This window comes from Schistocerca serialis, chromosome 6 (assembly GCF_023864345.2).
Source record: "Schistocerca serialis cubense isolate TAMUIC-IGC-003099 chromosome 6, iqSchSeri2.2, whole genome shotgun sequence".
Classification (NCBI taxonomy): Eukaryota; Metazoa; Arthropoda; class Insecta; order Orthoptera; family Acrididae; genus Schistocerca; species Schistocerca serialis.
In genome coordinates, this window is record NC_064643.1 from 418,601,219 (window position 1) to 418,622,453 (window position 21,235).

Below are 21,235 nucleotides of genomic sequence, written 5' to 3' on the forward strand. Positions count from 1 at the left end.
AAGATGTTCGAAATTCGGAAAAAAAGTAGGAGTAAGCTACAGGGAGAGACGGGTCATATACAATATGTACAACAACCAAGAGGGAATAATAAGAGTAGACGACCAAGAACGAAGTTTCGTCTTAGAAAGAGTGCAAGACAGGGATGTAGCCCTTCACCCCTACTGTTCAGTCTGTACATCGGGGAAGCAATGATGGAAATAAAAGAAAGGTTCAGGAGTGGAATTAAAATTCAATGTGAAAGGATATCAATGATATGATTCGCTGATGACATTGCTATACTGAGTGAATGTGAAGAAGAACTACATGATCTGCTGAACGGAATGAACAGCCTAATGAATACAGAGTACAGATTGAGAGGGGGCTTGCAGCCCTCGTTGTTTGCGTGGCACTATCACAGCACAGTCCTACATCGATGTTTTAAGCACCTTCTTGCTTCCCACTGTTGAAGAGCAGTTCGGGGATGGCGACTGCAACTTTCAACACGATCGAGCACCTCTTCACAACGCACGGTTTTGGCGGAGTGGTTACACGACAATAACATCCCTGTTATGGACTGGCCTGCACAGAGTCTACATCTACATCTACATCTAAATTTATATTCCGCAAGCCACCCAACGCTGTGTGGCGGAGGGCACTTTACGTGCCACTGTCATTACCTCCCTTTCCTGTTCCAGTCGCGTATGGTTCGCGGGAAGAACGACTGTCTAAAAGCCTCCGTGCGCGCTCTAATCTCTCTAATTTTACATTCGTGATCTCCTCGGGAGGTATAAGTAGGGGGAAGCAATATATTCGATACCTCATCCAGAAACGCACCCTCTCGAAACCTGGCGAGCAAGCTACACCGCGATGCAGAGCGCCTCTCTTGCAGAGTCTGCCACTTGAGTTTGTTAAACATCTCCGTAACGCTATCACGGTAACCAAATAACCCTGTGACGAAACGCGCCGCTCTTCTTTGGATCTTCTCTATCTCCTCCGTCAACCCGATCCGGTACGGATCCCATACTGATGAGCAATACTCAAGTATATGTCGAACGAGTGTTTTGTAAGCCACCTCCTTTGTTGATGGACTACATTTTCTAAGGACTCTCCCAATGAATCTCAACCTGGTACCCGCCTTACCAACAATTAATTTTATATTATCATTCCACTTCAAATCGTTCCACACGCATACTCCCAGATATTTTACAGAAGTAACTGCTACCAGTGTTTGTTCCGCTATCATATAATCATACAATAAAGGATCCTTCTTTCTATGTATTCGTAATACATTACATTTGTCTATGTTAAGGGTCAGTTGCCACTCCCTGCTCCAAGTGCCTATCCGCTGCAGATATTCCTGCATTTCGCTACACTTTTCTAATGCTGCAACTTCTCTGTATACTACAGCATCAGCCGCGAAAAGCCGCATGGGACTTCCGACACTATCTACTAGGTCATTTATATATATTGTGAAAAGCAATGGTCCCATAACACTCCCCTGTGGCACGCCATAGGTTACTTTAACGTCTGTAGACGTCTCTCCGTTGATAACAACATGCTGTGTTCCGGTTGCTGAAAAATCTTCAATCCAGCCACACAACTGGTCTGATATTCCGTAGGCTCTTACTTTGTTTATCAGGCGACAGTGCGGAACTGTATCGAACGCCTTCCGGAAGTCAAGAAAAATAGCATCTACCTGGGAGCCTGTATCTAATATTTTCTGGGTCTCATGAACAAATAAAGCGAGTTGGGTCCCACACGATCGCTGTTTCCGGAATCCATGTTGATTCCTGCTTAGTAGATTCTGGGTTTCCAAAAACGACATGATACTCGAGCAAAAAACATGTTCTAAAATTCTACAACAGATCGACGTCAGAGATATAGGTCTATAGTTTTGCGCATCTGCTCGACGACCCTTCTTGAAGACTGGGACTACCTGTGCTCTTTTCCAATCATTTGGAACCTTCCGTTCCTCTAGAGACTTGCGGTACACGGCTGTTAGAAGGGGGCAAGTTCTTTCGCGTACTCTGTGTAGAATCGAACTGGAATCCCGTCAGGTCCAGTGGACTTTCCTCTGTTGAGTGATTCCAGTTGCTTTTCTATTCCTTGGACACTTATTTCGATGTCAGCCATTTCTTCGTTTGTGCGAGGATTTAGAGAAGGAACTGCAGTGCGGTCTTCCTCTGTGAAACAGCTTCGGAAAAAGGTGTTTAGTATTTCAGCTTTACGCGTGTCATCCTCTGTTTCAATGCCATCATCATCCCGGAGTGTTTGGATATGCTGTTTCGAGCCACTTACTCATTTAACGTAAGACCAGAACTTCCTAGGATTTTCTGTCAAGTCGGTACATAGAATTTTACTTTCGAATTCACTGAACGCTTCACGCATAGCCCTCCTTACGCTAAATTTGACATCGTTTAGCTTCTGTTTGTCTGAGAGGTTTTGGCTGCGTTTAAACTTAGAGTGAAGCTCTCTTTGCTTTCGCAGTAGTTTCCTAACTTTGTTGTTGTACCACGGTGGGTTTTTCCCGTCCCTCACAGTTTTACTCGGCACGTACCTGTCTAAAACGCATTTTACGATTGCCTTGAACTTTTTCCATAAACACTCAACATTGTCAGTGTCGGAACAGAAATTTTCGTTTTGATCTGTTAGGTAGTCTCAAATCTGCCTTCTATTACTCTTGCTAAACGGATAAACCTTCCTCCCCTTTTTTATATTCCTACTAACTTCCATATTCAGGGATGCTGCAACGGCCTTATGATCACTGATTCCCTGTTCTGTACATACAGAGTCGAAAAGTTCGGGTCTGTTTGTTATCAGTAGGTCCAAGATGTTATCTCCACGAGTCGGTTCTCTGTTTAATTGCTCGAGGTAATTTTCGGATAGTCCACTCAGTATAACGTCACTCGATGCTCTGTCCCTACCACCCGTCCTAAACATCTGAGTGTCCCAGTCTATATCTGGTAAATTGAAATCTCCACCTAAGACTATAACATGCTGAGAAAATTTATGTGAAATCTATTCCAAATTTTCTCTCAGTTGTTCTGCCACTAATGCTGCTGAGTCGGGAGGTCGGTAAAAGGAGCCAATAATTAACCTAGCTCGGTTGATGAGTGTAACCTCCACCCATAATAATTCACTACAGGATAAACTACTACTAACAGCGACGAACACTCCACTATCGGTTGCATGCAATCTACCCTTTCTAAACACCGTCTGTACCTTTGTAAAAATTTCGGCAGAATTTATCTCTGGCTTCAACCAGCTTTCTGTACCTATAACGATTTCAGCTACGGTGCTTTCTATCAGCGCTTGAAATTCCGGTACTTTACCAACGCAGCTTCGACAGTTTACAATTACAATACCGATTGCTGCTTGGTCCCAGCATGTCCTGACTTTGCCCTGCACCCTTGAGGCTGTTGCCCTTTCTGTACTTGCCCAAGGCCATCTAACCTAAAAAACCGCCCAGCCCACGCCACACAACCCCTGCTACCCGTGTAGCCGCTTGTTGCGTGTAGTGGACTCCTGACCTATCCAGCGGAACCCGAAACCCGACCACCCTATGGCGCAAGTCGAGGAATCTGCAGCCCACATGGTTGCAGAACCGTCTCAGCCTCTGATTCAGACCCTCTACTCGGCTCTGTACCAAAGGTCCGCAGTCAGTCCTGTCGACGATGCTGCAGATGTTGAGCTCTGCTTTCATCCCGCTAGCGAGACTGGCAGTCTTCACCAAATCAGATAGCCGCCGGAAGCCAGAGAGGATTTCCTCCGATCCATAGCGACACACATCATTGGTGCCGACATGAGCGACCACCGCAGATGGGTGCACCCTGTACCCTTCATGGCATCCGGAAGGACCCTTTCCACATCTGGAATGACTCCCCCCGGTATGCACACGGAATGCACATTGGTTTCCTTCCCCTCTCTTGCTGCCATATCCCTAAGGGGCCCCATCACGTGCCTGACGTTGGAGCTCCCAACTACCAGTAAGCCTACCCTCTGCGACCGCCCGGATCTTGCAGACTGAGGAGCAACCTCTGGAACAGGACAAGTAGCCATGTCAGGCCGAAGATCAATATCAGCCTGAGACAGAGCCTGAAACCGGTTCGTCAGACAAACTGGAGAGGCCTTCCGTTCAGCCCTCCGGAATGTCTTTCGCCCCATGCCACACCTTGAGACGACCTCCCACTCTACCACAGGTGAGGGATCAGCCTCAATGCGGGCAGTATCCCGGGCAACCACAGTCGTAGTCCGATCGGGGGATGCGTGGGACGAGCTGGCCGTCCCCGACAAACCCCCATCCGGAACCCCACAGTGATGCCCATTGGCAACAGCCTCAAGCTGTGTGATCGAAGCCAACACTGCCTGAAGCTGGTAGCGAAGGGATGCCAACTCAGCCTGCATCCGAACACAGCAGTTGCAGTCCCTATCCATGCTAAAAACTGTTGTGCAAAGAACGTCTGAACTAATCTACAGAGAGCGCAAACAAATCGACACAAAATTTAACCGGTTATTAAAATACAAGATTGCCTAGTAAATGCAGTAATGCTGCTACTTGCGCACTGCTGACACACTGCTCGGCGGCGGAATGAGACTACGCGATTTTACACTATTCAGGTACTAAAACGCGATGCTACAACTCTCCAATACTATAATACGCCAGAAATTTATGAATTAGACAATGCAAGTACCAAAAACACGCAAAGAAATTAAGAATTAAACTATGTAGCAAATGAGTGAGCTAGGAGTATACGACTTGATGCTGCAGCTGCTTATCCAACGGCGGCAGGGAGTCCTGACTGAATCCTCTAAAACACTTTTGGGGTGTTTTGGAACGCCAACATCGTGCTAGGCCTCACCGATAGACATCGATTCCTCTCCTCAGTGCAGCACTTCGTGAAGAATGGGCTGCTACTCGCCAAGAAACCTTCCAGCATCTGATTGAACGTATGTCTGCGAGAGCGGAAGCTGTGGGCCAACACCATACTGATTTCAATCGTTACCGATGGTGGACGCCATAACTTGTAAGCCTTTTCAGCCACGTGTCCGGATACTTTTGATCACATGGCGTATAAGTGATCTAGTAGAAATTGTCGGATGCTGTTTAAGGCTATTCACAGATGATGTGTATACCAAAGCAGCAACGCCAGAAGATAGTAAGAATTTGCAGAACAACCTGCAGAGAACTGATGATTGGTGAAGGCTCTGGCAGTTGACCCCGAATGTAAATAAATGTAACGTATTGCGCATACATAGGAAAACAAATCCACTACTGTACTGCTACACTATTGATGACAAAGATCTGGAGACAGCGATTGCTTTAAAATATCTAGGCGTAATTACCTAGGGCGACCTCAAGTGGAATGGGCATATAAAACAGATAGTGGGGAAAAGCAGACACCAGACTCAGATTCATCGGATGAATCTTAAGGAAATCTAACTCATCCACGAAAGAAGTGGCTTAGAAGGAGCTTGTTTGCCCGATTCTTGGGTATTGTCCATTTATTTGGGATCCCTAGCAAGTAGGACTGATAGAGAAGATCCAACGAAGAGCCGCCCGTTTCGTCACGGGATCGTTTAGCTGGTGAGAGAGCGTTACGGAGTTGCTAAACAAACTCCACCGGCAGACGCTACAGGAGAGGCGTTGTGCATCAAGTAGAGAGTTACCATTGAAATTTCGGGACATACATCTCGCATATTGACCACGAGGAGAAAATTGGAGAAATTAGAGCCAATACAGAGATTTACAGACAATCATTCTTCCCACGCACTGCTTGCGACTGGAACTGGGTTGGAGGGATCAGATAGTGGTACCGAAAGTACTCTCCGCCACACACGATTAGGTAGCTTGTGGAGTATGATGTAGATGTGAACCATACAAAAACGCTGCTGTATTGCGTTCGAATGGAGAACCAACACGCTGTTAAGCAGGTGGTCATAATTTTTTGGTTCATCAGTATATATTTAATACTTGTACCACAAATAGAAAAAAAATGAAACCTATCATTCGACGAATTTCTGCATCTAGTTACTCTGACGTTAATAAAATTCATTGAATATGAGTCCAGTACACTATTTACCTTGAACTAAATCCTCTTTAAAGGTAATACAGTTCCCTAAGGAACAGATGCATATACAACAGCAGCACTTCCGCATCCTCAGTGCCCACTGTTTCCCAACCATTCGTGAGGCGTAATCTTCTGGCAGACGTGGCGCTAGCCCATCCGTCGTGTCCCTGTGCCGCTGAGCTGTCTTTGATGTTTTCCGCACTCCCTTGCGTCACTAGCTACCCACACTCCTCTAGAGCTTTGCTCCGTGTTACCTAGACGTGTCGCTGCCGGATAACTTTACACCAGCTGCTTCGATACCGCTCAGCAAATGAAATCGGACGAGTCAATGTAATCTGTGTGTGTGTGTGTGTGTGTGTGTGTGTGTGTGTGTATGTGTGTGTGTGTGTGTGTGTGTGAAAGCGGGAGGCGTGAAACGTGTCCTGTCGCTGATATCGAATGGCCTCACTGCTAGATCCTCACGTGTTCTTTCTACATTGACGGAAGTTGTAAGAGTTACACCATATAGCACCAGTCCATTTTTACCAAATTTTGTTGAAATTTACATCACATCACAGATTTTAAAGAATTAATCTTTCATTTCATTCATAACTGATGTTTAGTCGCAACATCAGTATAAGGAGTGACCCCCACAGACATGAACACATTCTTCTTTTCTTTCTTTGTGGCACGGAAGCAAATAGCTTTCCCTTAACATCTTGACACGTTCTGCCGTGAATGAAACACATGCTATGTCATTCAATGAGTATTTCTGGCTGGAGGCAGACCTCCCAGACATGCTCTGTGGAAGATAAATCAGGGAACCACGAAGGCCAATCAAAAACCCGTGATTTTATCAAGGCCTTTGTGTAGTACACTGCAATTAGGGGATTTGTAATGTCCTGCTGGAATATGCCATTTTCTACCCTGCTCATGAAGGATATGGCATCAGCGTTTACCATTCCGCATTTAGGGTGTGTGTTGGATGGGAGAATAGCTGTACCTGTTGCTGGGATCACTGTGATCTCTCGAAAGGCTGAATTAATTGTACCAACTATCATTGTTACCTAGTAGATCACTGACCTGCTGATCTTCTGGCGTCCGACTTCATTTCTTACAGCAGCTGTTTCGTCGCCTAGTAAAGAGCTGATTAAAGGGACAGCAGGTAAGCTATAGACCAATGAGAGTCAGCAAGGACTGACAGTGCATCTATTCAGAAATGACACAGAAACGTGAGGTAGTACTGTCACAAGTCTCCTAACGTATCATTTACAATAAAGCAGCCGCTAGACGAGCAATGTACTTGCTGTAGGACAAGTCAAAATGCAAAAAAGTTCCAACAAACAAAAATGTCTTCAGAATAACGACCAATCCCTAAAGAAAGCGCAAAATGTATGAAGGTGAATCGCCATAACAAAGAAGCTAGTCATGGGTCAAGAATGTGGTCACAGTAATAAGGGTTGGACAATAAAGATGACCACACTATATATCAATTTACAGTGCCGCTATCTCGCTGTACAAATACGAGTATAAGCCGCAGCCACCGTTGTTGCAGTGTGATTCTTCATTGGAAACCTCACTAGCAACTTACGGATGTTAATACAAGGCTGCTCACAACATATAGAAAGACAACACCTGCCTCAAAAAGACGGTAACTACTGCAAGATGAGGCTCGCGATGTCGACGCCATTAGTGGCTGCAAATCGAATGGGATGGACAACTGCTTTCCGGACTATTCAAAGATTCTGCCGACGACCTGCAGTGCACTTCGGCGGTATACGAAAAGGTCTTCGTAGCCAACCTAGCAGAAACTGGACGTGTAACGGTTCCTGCCGTTCTGACCGACTGGAGCGGCCAAGTTCTTGCTTTAGAGTTGGGTGGCCCGAACTGGCGCAGATTGCCAGAATGAAGGAGACATTGTATGTCTCCCCCACCGCGTGGCTTCAGTGATGATTCGAAATTACGCCAAGGAACCAAGCTAGATTTCTCCACCTTCACTGTTTTCTACGTGACATAAACAGGGAATGCCAAAATTATCCTGCGCCCTTCAGCAAATGATCCTCTACGTAGGTAGTGCCTTGATAGTGTCTGCGGTCCTGAGAAAACTAGTTTAGCAGTTCAGATTGACGACTTATTAATTAATTGAAGGACCGGTCTTTATTTAATATCGATTAACTCGGAATCTTAGTGGGAGATGGAATCTGTGACCAGAATTAAAGAATTAATTTTATTATTCTCTGTCCCTTTGTGGTGTGGACTGTCTGGACAGACGATATGACCTCGCCACATGCATTATGTGCTTGACGAAGTCACTGCATCACAAACCCCTCTTCCATAGTTGTCAAGATAGTCTTGTAGCTACATCTTATAGCTCTTCAGATGACACAAAGAGTTGAAGAGGAATGGGTTTCGAAAATTGCTGGTTTTTTGACCTTTCCCAGATAGCCTACAAAAACGTTATCGTCTATCTGATCTCCACAAACGGAAGTCACACTCATCGCTGAACAGCACAGAATGCCATTCAGATTCCCAGTTGACTCATACCGTGGAAGTCTCTGTTGTCTGTGTTAATGGTCTCAGCGGTAAACGGCGAGTGACAATACGAGATCTCAGCCCATCTTTCACTGATGTTTTCTCCGCGTTTCGTGGTGACACTCGGATTTCATTTGTTCGTCATCCGCCTGTTCGTTAGAGCCAGTCGAACAAGCCTACGATCGTTTTATGGTGCTGTCGTTCTACGATGACCCTTGTTTACCATTCTAGCCCCACTATTGCCCTGGATTGATCTACTCACCACTGCTTCAGCAATCATTTCACTTCAAGCATCCTGTAGGTGCGATCTGTAAATACTAAAGCTCCAATTCCAGGGGTTCGATCATTCTGAATGACGGAACATAGCCTTCAGATACAAGTGCGCGCCCTCCAGGTGCGTGTGTTGTGATTTCTGCCTGAAAAATGCAGGAAAGTTACACGCAGTCGCCCCCAATAGCCATCACGCACTCACACTATTCTTCACACATAGCAAAGGCTTTCTTCTGTGCTCATAAGGACGAAATTTTATTCAGTGTTTTATCATCATCCTTTACCATCTCAAGACTAGTAATCACCAGAAGTCATCGATAGTCATAGATACAAAAAATAGGTGAAAGTTACAAGTTTGACCTAAAAGACGTCATCTTGAGTGTTTCTCTAAAATTGTAAAGTTTGTTTGTAAACATGCTCAAGCAACTTTTCGCAAAAAAAAATAAATAAATAAATAAAATAAAATAAATCATAGCAGGTAAAACAAGTGAGTGATCTAGCGGAGTGTAAACACTTGTAGTTTTCTCGCTATAGCTGTGTTAGTCCCGATGATCAAAAATTGACACTCTATGTACCAGTCGCACAGGCTGAATGCAACGCTCCGGGAACAGGTCCATCAAAGCAACGGTTCACACTAACAAGCCCTGGCAAACGATCAACACTTTGGCTACGGATCGTCATTCTGCATTTAAGAGGAATGGAAGGAGTGCGCAGATATGGGTGATGGTTACAGAAGTCAAATGTGCCGTCTTCTAACAACAACGTGCTACTACCGCCGTAAGTCCTTCGATACCTAGGAAAAGAAACGCGACTTTTTAATGCCAAGTAAATATATTCGGAAATAATTACAACGTTTAGTTCCTTAGTCTGCAGTAAAGATTTCAAGATTCAGACAAAAATATTAATGTCAGGTAATGTAGTGAATACGCTGTAAACATTGATATTGTGCAGTGCCTACACATTCCTACTGAAATCATAAACGGGGATAGACCTGTTTTGGAAATTCTCTTTTATTAACATTTTATTGGAGTCTATCGTCGCATTATAGTGGTAGAGCAATCCATCAGCTTTTAAGTGGTGTGTGCAGCCTCCACATCACTCATTTGTCGAGGATTTATCTCCACTACACGCCATGTCTAGCCTGCACAATACGTCTTTTAACTGCAATTGCCTTTAAACAACCTTGTTTCGATAAATGTCTTTTATTAACGATTTTTTTTTCTTTTTGTAAAAGTATCGTGTGCCGAAGTCTTAAAGTGTAATTCAGACGGTTTAGTCCTTACACAGTGGCAACAGGGTAGTATCTACATCTACATCTACGTGATTACTCTTCTTTTCACAGTAAAGTACCTGGCATAGCGTTCAATGAACCACCTTCAAGCTGTCGCTCTACCGTTCCACTCTCGAACGGAAGGCGGGAAAAACGAGCACTTAAATTTTTCTGTGTGAGCCCTGATTTCTCTTATTTTATCGTGATGATCATTTCTCCCTATGTAGGTGGGAGGCCAACAGAATGTTGTCGCAATCTGAGCAGAAAACTGGTGATTGTAATTTCATGAGAAGATCCCGTCGCAACGAAAAACGCCTTTGTTTTAATCACTGCCACTCCAACTCACGTATCATGTCTGTGACACTGTCTCCCCCATTTCGCGATAATACAAAACGAGCTGCCCTTCTTTGTACTTTTTCGATGTCATCCGTCAGTCCCACCTGATGCGGATCCCACACCGCACAGCAATGATCCAGAACAGGGCGGAGAAGCGTGGTGTGAACAGTCTCTTTAGTAGATCTATTGCACTTTCTAAGTGTTCTGCAAATGAATCGCAATCTATGGTTTGCTCTACCCACAATATTATCTATGTGATCGTTCCAATTTAGGTTATTTGTAATTGTAATCCCTAAGTGTTTAGCTGAATTTGCAGCCTTCAGATTTATGTGACTTACCGCGTAATCGAAATTTAGCTGATTTCTTTTAGTACTCATGTGAATAACTTCACACTTTTCTTTATTCAGGGTCAATTGCCACTTTTCGCATCATAGAGATATCTTATATAAATCATTTTGCAATTCGTTTCGATCACCTGATGACTTTACAAGACGGTAAACGACAGCATCATCTGCAAATAATCTAAGACGGCTACTCAGATCGTCTAAAAATATGGAATCAATTTGACATCCCCTGTCGATAGCACTCATTACTTCATGAGTATAAAGAGCTAGTTGTGTTTCACAAGAACAATATTTTATGAATCCGTGCTATGTGTCAATAAATCGTTTTCTTCGAGGTACTTCATAATGTTCGAATACAGTATGTGTTCTCAAACCCTACTGCAAATCGACGTTAGTGATATAGGCCCGTAATTCAGCGGATTACTCCTACTTCCCTTTTTGGGTATTGGTGTATTCAAAATGTTCAAATGTGTGTGAAATCTTATGGGACTTAACTGCTAAGGTCATCAGTCCCTAAGCTTACACACTATTGAACCTAAATTGTCATAAGGACAAACACACACACCCATGCCCGAGGGAGGACTCGAACCTCCGCCGGGACCAGCAGCATAGCCCATTACTGCAGTGCCTTAGGCCGCTCGGCTAATCCCGCACGGCGGTATTGGTGTGGCTTGAGCAATTTTCTAGTCTTTAGGTACGGATCTTTCTGTGAGCGAGTGGTTGTGTATAATTGCTAAATATGGAGCTGTTTTATCAGCATATTCTGAAAGGAATCTGACTGGTATACAATCTGGACCGCATATCGAGGGTAGATTGAAGTCACCACCGACTATAATTGTATGAGCGGGGTACTTATTTGAGATGAGACTCAAGTTTTCTTTGAACTGTTCAGCAACTATTTCTTCTGAGTCGGAGGGTCGGTAAATCGATCCAATTAATAGTTTAGTCCGATTATCGGGTTAACCTCTACCCATACTATTTCACACGAACTATCTACATCAATTTCGCTACAAGGCAAACTACCTCTGACAGCCTTAAATACTCCACCACCAACTGTATTTAATCTATCCTTCCTGAATACTGTTAGATCGTTTGAAAAAATTTCGTGAACTTATTTCCGGCTTTAGCCAGCTCTCTGTACCTACAACTATTTGAGCTTCAGTGCTTTCTATTAGAGCTTGGAGCTCCGGTTCTTTCCCAACACAGCTACGACAATTTACAACTACAATACGAATCGTTTCTACAACTATCTTACTGTGTTTTACCTGCCCACTTTTAAACGGACGCCACTTCTGTGGCTCCCTGAGAGCCTCTAACTTAAAAAACCGCCCAGTCCCTTCCGCACTGAATCAAGGATATGGATATTGGGATTTCTGAATATTTGTGGATACTGCAGCAAAATTTACTATCTAGGTAAATGCCTAACAAAATTGCAGAGCACTTTCGTTCATTTTCTCCATCATGAATACTGCTAAAAAAATACAGTTTGTTCAGTTTTATTGTTACTTATTTTCAGCCTTTTTTCCTGATATCATTTAGCTGCCTTTTCCATGAGATGTTGTTCAATTGTCTGATATCATTCACATAATTATGTGATGCAATGAAAATTGTCATCATCCTAAATCACGCATTTATATAAATTTACAGATTATTCACACACGCAATAAATAAGAAATGTGCCAACACACAGCTTTGGGGGGGGGGGAATCCAGATAAATTTTGTTTGAATTAACAACTACGGTTTGCTTTCTGTTTGTCAGATATCATTAGTAGTGCTGGTCCTAATTTAGTAATTCACTGCTTTCAAGTTTCTTATTTAAAATATTATGTGGAACATTGCCAAAGATCTTGGTTAGATCTAATTGAGTACCGTAAGTGTCCTCTCTGCTTTAAAAGCCGTGGAGTACTGATAATAAAATTTCTTCAAATGCCTTAATTGTTGACAGTCCGTTTCGGAATTCATACTGTGCGTTGTTGACCAGGACGTTACACTCAAAAAAATTGTTTAACTGGCCTTTCACTATAGCTTCAATAATTTTCGATTTTGTTGGTAGTATTGCTACAGGATTGTAATTTTAGGGTAAATTTCTCTCATCATTTATTCGTTTTAAAATGTAACAGTGGAATTCCTAAAGTATACACCATTTTCTAAGGATAAAATTATAAAAATCAAAGATATCTTTATTTCTGGAGTTGTACAGTGATTTGACTATCCTTAGGATAGACCAGTTTTGAGGTTCCAGTGTCTCTCACATAGCAACAATACGCGTTAATGAAGACACTGTTTTGAAGAACTGTAGGTCACAATTGGACAAATTGATCATGTTATTGGTTAATAATAAATTCATATACGGAGTTGGTTTGTTTTTCTTTAGACGTATTAAAACTGGCCTTTTACTGCAATGTACGAAGTTGTATAAATTTTTATTTCAGTGCGGCTATTTTGCCAATTTTAAGATTTCATTCAAACCTGTCATCTTACCGCAGTACCTGCGCAAGTTGACGTTGACCACAGACCAAAATGACTGCAGTATTCAAAATTGAAGACTTTTTGTTTCCATAATGTACTACCTAACCTGTCGCAGCGCATGCGTATCTATAGGTTTGTTATGATGCTGAGTAACTAAGCTATTGCACGTGCAATAAGGTCCGCTGCTCTCTGCCTTCTGGCTGTTCGGCTAAGCATAGCTCGTGCTATGCGCCTTCCTCCAACAGCCTTCATGCACGACGCGGCGACACCAGCAGCGTCGCTGGCGAGCGTGCGTGTGGAGGGTCGTAGACAGGACCGTGTGTGTGTGCATCGTGCTACTCGAGTAGCTACATGCTGTACGTGTACAGTATGTGGCACATTTTATAGTTTTCAACAAGATTTTTGTTCACTGATGTACTCTCTAAAGTAGTCTATGTTCTTCCTCAGGGTTCCAGCTGTCTCCATTTCAAATTTCATCGAAATCAGTTCAGCAGTATGGTGCGGTGTAGTCGTGAAAACGTAATAGTCAGAGTTACTATAACAAGAATGTGTAGTATGTAAATTGAAGATATAGGGGGCACAGAGGAAACAAAAGGGAAGAAACTATTTGGTACTAGCTACATCGGGACTTTATGATTACATGTCCTAAAGAACAGACACCACACATTCAGATAAATGACTCGTCTCAATGGGCAATGAATCCACAACCTTCAGTGCAGATGCACAGTTGTCTTCGACTTCCAGCGGGAATCTAAAATTAGCGAGCGTGGAGGACGTGGACGGAGACAGCGGATAGGTGGAGCTATGTGGGAGCGTGTGTCATCTGGGCAGCGTGCCGAGATAGTCCACACATGTGCGATAGATGTTGTGTCCCGGTGGCACAGTGGTTAATGCAACTGCCAAGTAAGCAAAAGGTTCCGGGTTCGAGTGCCTGTCTGGCCCATAATATCATTCACAACCGTTGATTCAGCATGAAGTCCCGATGCAGCTGATGTCATTAGTTGCTTCCTTTCCCTTTCCTTTCTTCCCCCTCCAATTTGCATAATAAATGCAGATGGCTGGTCATGTTTTAGACTACTGTCCAACGCAGAGTCCAGTGTTCACTGCACCACATCTCTCGTCACGTTATCACCGAAAGGGAACGTAAAACTGTGATGCTGTCACGATCCTGATGCCCCTCAACTAACACTTTGTCCCTTGCTATGCGACAATTACCATCGAAATGTCTTATATCGGTAGTCCACACTATATAGAAGTGTGCGCTTTGCGCCCAGTCATTGCCTCAAAATCTCAAAAGCTAGAGCTACATGTGACAACATTTTTCCCCCCAAAAAATTTTCTATATCTGTAACTTGATGGTAGCGTGATATCATCAGTACGAAACGTCTTTAGCAGGAGAGTTATTTTCCCTGAAGACAAAATGGTTCAAATGGCTCTGAGCACTATGGGACATAACATCTGAGATTATCAGTCCCCTAGAACTTAGAACTACTTAAACCTAACTAACGTAAGGACATCACAGACATCCATGCCCGAGGCATGAAAACTTTTTCTGTGGAATTCGTCGACAGCAGACGTTTCCAGCCAACTAGAGGAGCTCCCTGTGTTTCCTGTTGCAGATGGTTGTGGAGTTCAATGCCCAGGTGGCTCTGTTCCGCGACCTGCTGATCCACGTCGGACAGCCCAAGGACTGCCCAGACCTGAGAGAGCGCATCCGCAAGCAGCGAAGGACCTGCGTGGAGACGTGCCGCCACACGAGTCAGCTGCTGCTTCCCGCAGTCCGCAGGTAAGCCCCTCAAAACATGGGCGCCACCACGAGGAATTACTTGGGATGCGTTCTTAAAGAATAACGCAAAAACGCACTGAAAACTTTTCATGGAGTAACAGTTCTACTGCCGCGGCTTATGGCAACAACCGCCAGCGTTAATGTAGGAGAAGCCGAGGGGCGAAACCAGAAACCTATCTGATACTGATGGGCAGATACCAAAAATGCAGACGCTCTACCTGAAGGTCTCAGAAAGTGCACATTTACCCCTGGAAATTCGCGAAGTCGGAGCAAGAGTTGCTGTGAATAGCTGCCGCCATAGAAGTTGGATCCTCTGCTGGACACATTGAGGCTCTATCTCTGCTGTAAGCACAGGAGACATCAACTCATATGAGTTGATAGCCCAGCAGTCTTTTAGGCAAGGTGAGCAAGGAACTACTAGCAGGGTGATCACTACATCAGAGGAGGAACAACTGCAGCCAACTCCAGTAGCACCAAGTGCCGCACAGGCAAGTTTAGTTAACGCTATTTCCAGCATAAAATGGCAAGGAACGCGCCCTCGCGGAGACCCCTAAGGGGACACGTACTTAGTATAGTTATGCGGTACACTCCGAAACATGTGAGACACGATTGGTCGCCTATCTTCAGCACGAAATAATCTACAGAAGAGAAATCCAAGCGTTGATAAAGTTTTTTCTCAATGATAGTTTCACTGGATGTCAGAACTGTTGGGCTGAGTCTCTGACTGTCGGCTCCCAATCAAAGCCATTCGTGTTTCGTCTCTGCTTCATTCTTCCGTAGTAAATAGTATCACCACAACCTTCATAAGAAACGTGGAGCAGATGTAGACCGCTCGCAAAGTGTAAGAGGACTCACAGACCTTAAGGGATAGCAGTTTCTTGAAAATATCAAGATCATTACTGAAAGATGCTTGGATTAGCTGAAGTGGAACAAGAGATTTTCCCTGAACTGTCTCAGGACAGAATCAGCTTGATATCTTACGAATTTTAACTGAAAGCATCTCAATGTTTCGCAGGAACAGTGTCGAGTGTGAGAACCGCTCGTGAGATGGAGATCAACATTAGTAAATAAGTCATTACAGAAGAAGCTAAGTGTAGCCGATCTCTTCCTAAAGACATCCCGAAATGCTACCTGTCGATCCAACGGTAACTTCTCTGAGTTCTCGCAAAAGGAAGAAATGTTCATAACCGTAATACAATCCGCAACAACTTGAATATTATTCTATACTAACTTTCAGAGATAAGCTCACTGGGAAAAATACGCTGCCCAGTCACATTAATGTGGCTCCCTTTGCGAGACGTGCAGGTGAGTCAGTGAGGTGCTGGAAAGTGCCGACATGGATGCGGAGCTATGCCGACTCCAATGCCGAGGCCAGCTGCGTTAGGTTTCTAAGCTGAAGATCCATGATGCGAACACCATGATCAAGGTGGTCCCAGAGATGCGCGACTGGGTTTAAATCCGGCGAGTTTGGTGAGCAGGGCACGAACCACCCACGTGCATTGCGAACTGTGTGACACGTTTTATTTTTCTGCTGGTAGATGTCGTTGTGCTAAAGATGATCAAATTGTATGTACAGATGGAGATAGTACCCAAGGATAGATTTATACTTGCGTTCATCCATAGCGCCTTACAGAATGTGTACATCACCGAGGGAATATTACGAAAATATTTCCCAAACCATAACACTCCCTCCTCCGGCCTGGAAACTTCCTGCGATTATTGCATGTGCTTTGCTTTCAGACTTTTCAAACCGATGCAGAGGAAAAACAACCTGTATGTAGTGGTGGACGCAGTCCCGAAGGATAAATGCCTTCCAGAATGTCGAAAACACCCAGAGAATGCCAAGAAAATATTCCCCAAACCATAACGTCCCCTTCTCCAGTCTGGAAACTTCCTACGATTATTGCAAGTGGTTAGCGTTTAGCCATTTCACGTCGATGGAGCATGGAACGTGATTCATCTCAGAAGGTCATCTGTCGCCGCTGAGTGGACGTCCATTTTCCTTCGGTATTGGCATGAAAATTCCAGCCCTCGTCGCTGGAAAGCATAAGTTGCATGGGTATATGCAGCAGCATTCACTGAATGGTCTTTGAGGAGACACTATTGATAGGCCCTTGGTTCGTCTGGGTCGTTAGCTCCTTAACAAATGCACGTCTATTCGCTCGTAAACGTCTCCGCCGCCGTAGTCCGTGGTGCACCACAGTTGCCTTGGCGACGATTTTGGTAGAGCCATTTTGCTATGCTCGGTATACTTTAACCACGGGGGCACTGGAGCAGTTTAAAAACTTAGCCGTTTCGGGAATACTTCAACCCTTGACCCGCGAGCTAATGATCGTGTGGTTTTGGACTGAGTCGCTCCGGTTACGCATTAAAAAACAACAACTGTACTTCTTCCCGCGTTCGCCGTGGACACGCTTTTTATACCCTCCACTGCTACCAACCACCTGTGAGTCGTTATTACACGCTGACGTCGAACATAGTTGGTGGTCACAATTATGTGACTGGACCGTGTATTAGTCACTCCTCCTAAAAGAGCACACTGATCGCTCTGGACTATTGCCATTGGTATAATATTGGCAACAGGTAGTCATATGTCAGTACATGCGAGAAGGTTGTATGGAATCAGCTGAGTACAATGGATCAATGTGGTGACGTAACTATGACACAAAGGAGCTATCGTGTTTGAGACATTCCCAAGACCATACCGTCATTTTTTCTAATCAGTGCAGACCTCCATCTGTTTACAATGAAGCGCCTAAGAAGCTGATATAGGAATGCGTATTCAAATACGGTCATACGTAAACAGGCAGAATACGGCGCTGCGGTCGGCAACGGCTACAGAAGACAACAAAGTTTTTTTTCCTTAGTTTTTTAAATCTTATGGGACTTAACTGCTAAGGTCATCAGTCCCTAAGCTTACACACTACATAACCTAAATTATCCTAAGGAACACACACACCCATGCTCGAGGGAGGATTCGAACCTCCGTCGGGACCAGCCACACAGTCCAAGACTGCAGCGCCATAGACCGCTCGGCTAATCCCGCGCGGCCAACAAGTGTCTGGCGCATTTAGGTCGGTTAGTGCTGCTGTAGGTTATCAAGATTCCATTGAGTTTGAACATGGTGTTATAGTCGGCGCACTAATGATTGGACACAGTATCCCCGAGGTACCGATGCAGTGGGGATTTTCCCGTATGACCATTTCACGAGTGTACCGTGCATCTCAGGAATCCGGTAAAACATCAAATCTCAGACATCACTGCGGCCGGAAAAAGATCCTGAAAGAACGATACGACCGACAACTGAAGACAATCGTTCAACGTGACAGAAGTGCAACCCTTCCGCAAATTTCTGCAGATTTCAGTGCTGGGCCACCAAGAAGCGTCAGCATGCAAACCATTCAACGGAACATTATCCACATGGACTTTCGGAGCCGAAGGCCCCCTCGTGTACCCTTGATCACTGCACGACACAAAGCTTTACACCTCACCTGGACCCGTCAACACCGACATTGAACTGTTGATGACTGTAAACATGTTGCCTGGTCGGACGAGTCTCGTTTCAAATTGTATCGAGTGGATGGACGTGTGCGTGCATGGGGACAACTTCACGAATCCATGGACCCTACATGTCAGCAGGGGACTATTCAAGCTGGTGAAGGCTATGTAATCGTGTAGGGTGTGTGCAGATCCAGTGATATGGGGCCCCTGACACGTCTAGATACAACTCTGACCGTATGTAAGCATCCTGTCTGATCACCTGCATCCATTCATGTTCGTTGTCCATTCCGATGGACCTGTGACACCCCAAACGTCCAGGATTGCTACAGAGTGGCTCCAGGAACACTCTTCTGAGTTTAAACACTTCCACTGGCCACCAAACTCATCAGACATGAACATTATTGAGCATTTATGGGGTTCCTTGCTACGTGCTGTTCAGAGCACCCCCTCGTACTCTTACCGATTTATGGTCAGCCCTGCAGGATTCATGGGGTCATCTCTCTCCAGCACTATTTTAGTCATTAGTCGAGTCCATGCCACGTCGTGTTGCGGCAGTTGTGCGTGCTCGCGGGGGCTCTACACGATATTAGGCAGGTTTATCAGTTTCCTTGGCTCTTCAGTGTGTATGTGAAACGTCCCCTTAGAACAATTATTACATGACTGTGCTTAACTTGACACACAATATTTTTAGCGCAACGCAATCTGACTTTCCATAATCCCTACAAAAGAATGGGCCCTGACTAACATTAAACTATACCTTTCACAAATCACTTACCTCACAAAAATTTTCGCTACTCAAGCTACTGCAATACAGCGAGCGCCACTACTGCCAGCTAAATAAAAGATTCAAAGTACTGAAGGCACTAACTACTGATAGGCATAGTTAGCAAATGAAAGATTTTGATAGAGAACAACCAATGTATTTACCTCAATAGTCGTAATATATATAGCAGTTCATGACAAATTACAAAACTCCGCCATCTCTCTCCCCACATCCACCACTGCTGGCGGCTCACCTCCAACTGCGCAATGCTACGCGCTGTTCACATCCAGCTGCTGCTGCCCAACACTACAATGGCAGACAACAATGCAAACTAGACACAGACTGCACACAGCACAGCCAGTGATTTTTATACAGAGGTGGCGTTACCAATAAAAAAACCTAAACAGCCTACTTACATAGCCCCCATGCTCCCCACAAAAAATTTTACAAATTGTTTTGGGCAGTGGCCAATAATGATTTGATAAAATTTTTCATAATTACAATAACAAAGATATCAAATGCACACACTTATTGATACAATGTTGGTCAAAAGCTAAAATTTTCTCACAGTCTATAAAGACAGTCCTGATTCATCACAGTAAAATTACAGTGTTTTTCTTTTTTTTTCAAAGTCTGAACAGCAAAAGAAAATGTACATGGAAGTAGTGGATTTCCATGCAGTCTTGAAGAAGTAGTGTTGTCCTTCCAACGGAAAGACAGTGCTGATTCTTGACATGCAGACAGGTATTGGTCCACAACAGAGCAAACCCACAGCAGAGTCAGTTGAAATTTTGAAGAGTATTGGTAGGTAGGTCATCACAGAGCAGACCCACTGTAGTCCTGGTAGAGATTACAGTATTGGTGGGCCACCAGAGGTGCAGACCCACTGCAGTCCTTGTAGAAATAATGGTACTGGTGAATCAGCAAAGGTGTAGATCCACTGTAGTCCTTGTAGAAATAATGGTATTGGTGGGTCATCAAAGATGCAGACCCACTGTAGTCCTTGTAGAGATAATGGTATTGGTGGGTCATCAAAGATGCAGACCCACTGTAGTCCTTCTAGAGATGGCCAGCAGCCATCTGTTGTGACTGTGCAGGTGCACAATCACCATTGAAGAGTCTTGCGGATAATGTAGCAAGTCCATAACAACCACTTGTGCACTCACAAAGTTTTTGGAATTGTCCTTATAACCAGCAATGCTGTTATCCAGTCCCTTGCTGAATTATTAACACACGTGCAAACACTAACAGTCCCTACTTCTCACATATTGTCCATATACTATGACCAACAGAAACGTGTGCAGTGAAATGTAACTTACAAGTTAATAATATGATGAACTGGTGACAATTACAATTTTATAACATGAGAATACAATTACAAAGGTACAAAATACATCATTAAAGAACATAACGATACAGGTAACATTTGTAGTAACACAGGCTTTACAAAAGAATCAAAATAACATATACATCAGTGTTACAGGAATTATGACATAAGTAAATACATAAAAGATCAGAATAGCTTTGGAAACATCAACTTCACACATGAGCATTAAAACAGAACAGAATTAATAATGTCTAACATCTTTACAAAGTAAATAACATATTATTAATGCAAATTATATTTGAGGATAACAGTATTCCTCATCATAGTTCATGTAGCTGAGTATGAGAAAAATTCTACAACATAAGTCTTATGAGGTAAACATATAAAGACAGGAAGAACATAAATATACAAGAGTACACAAACATATAGAGGGATGACACAAAAGGAAAGGACAGGGTTTGTTTTACTGCAGTATTCTGCATGGAGATCTCCCTTGGCTCATCATTATTCCCAAAAGTACTATCTAAGCCTGCTTTCTGTATTCTGTTCACATCCTCTTTCAAAATAGTTTTTCTCCACTGTACACTACCTTTTTTTTTTTTGGCCAAA

The 21,235-nt window shown here is 43.9% G+C and overlaps 1 protein-coding gene across 1 annotated transcript in view; it reads left to right on the forward strand.

The window, feature by feature from the left end:
* The window catches only part of LOC126484358 (uncharacterized), a 322,214-nt gene that overhangs the window by 219,124 nt on the left and 81,855 nt on the right, over nt 1-21,235 (forward strand). Inside the window, exon 2 of the mRNA XM_050107828.1 lies at nt 14,869-15,035. Within this exon, the coding sequence (XP_049963785.1) occupies nt 14,869-15,035 (167 nt within the window). The remainder of the gene's footprint in view (nt 1-14,868; nt 15,036-21,235) is intronic.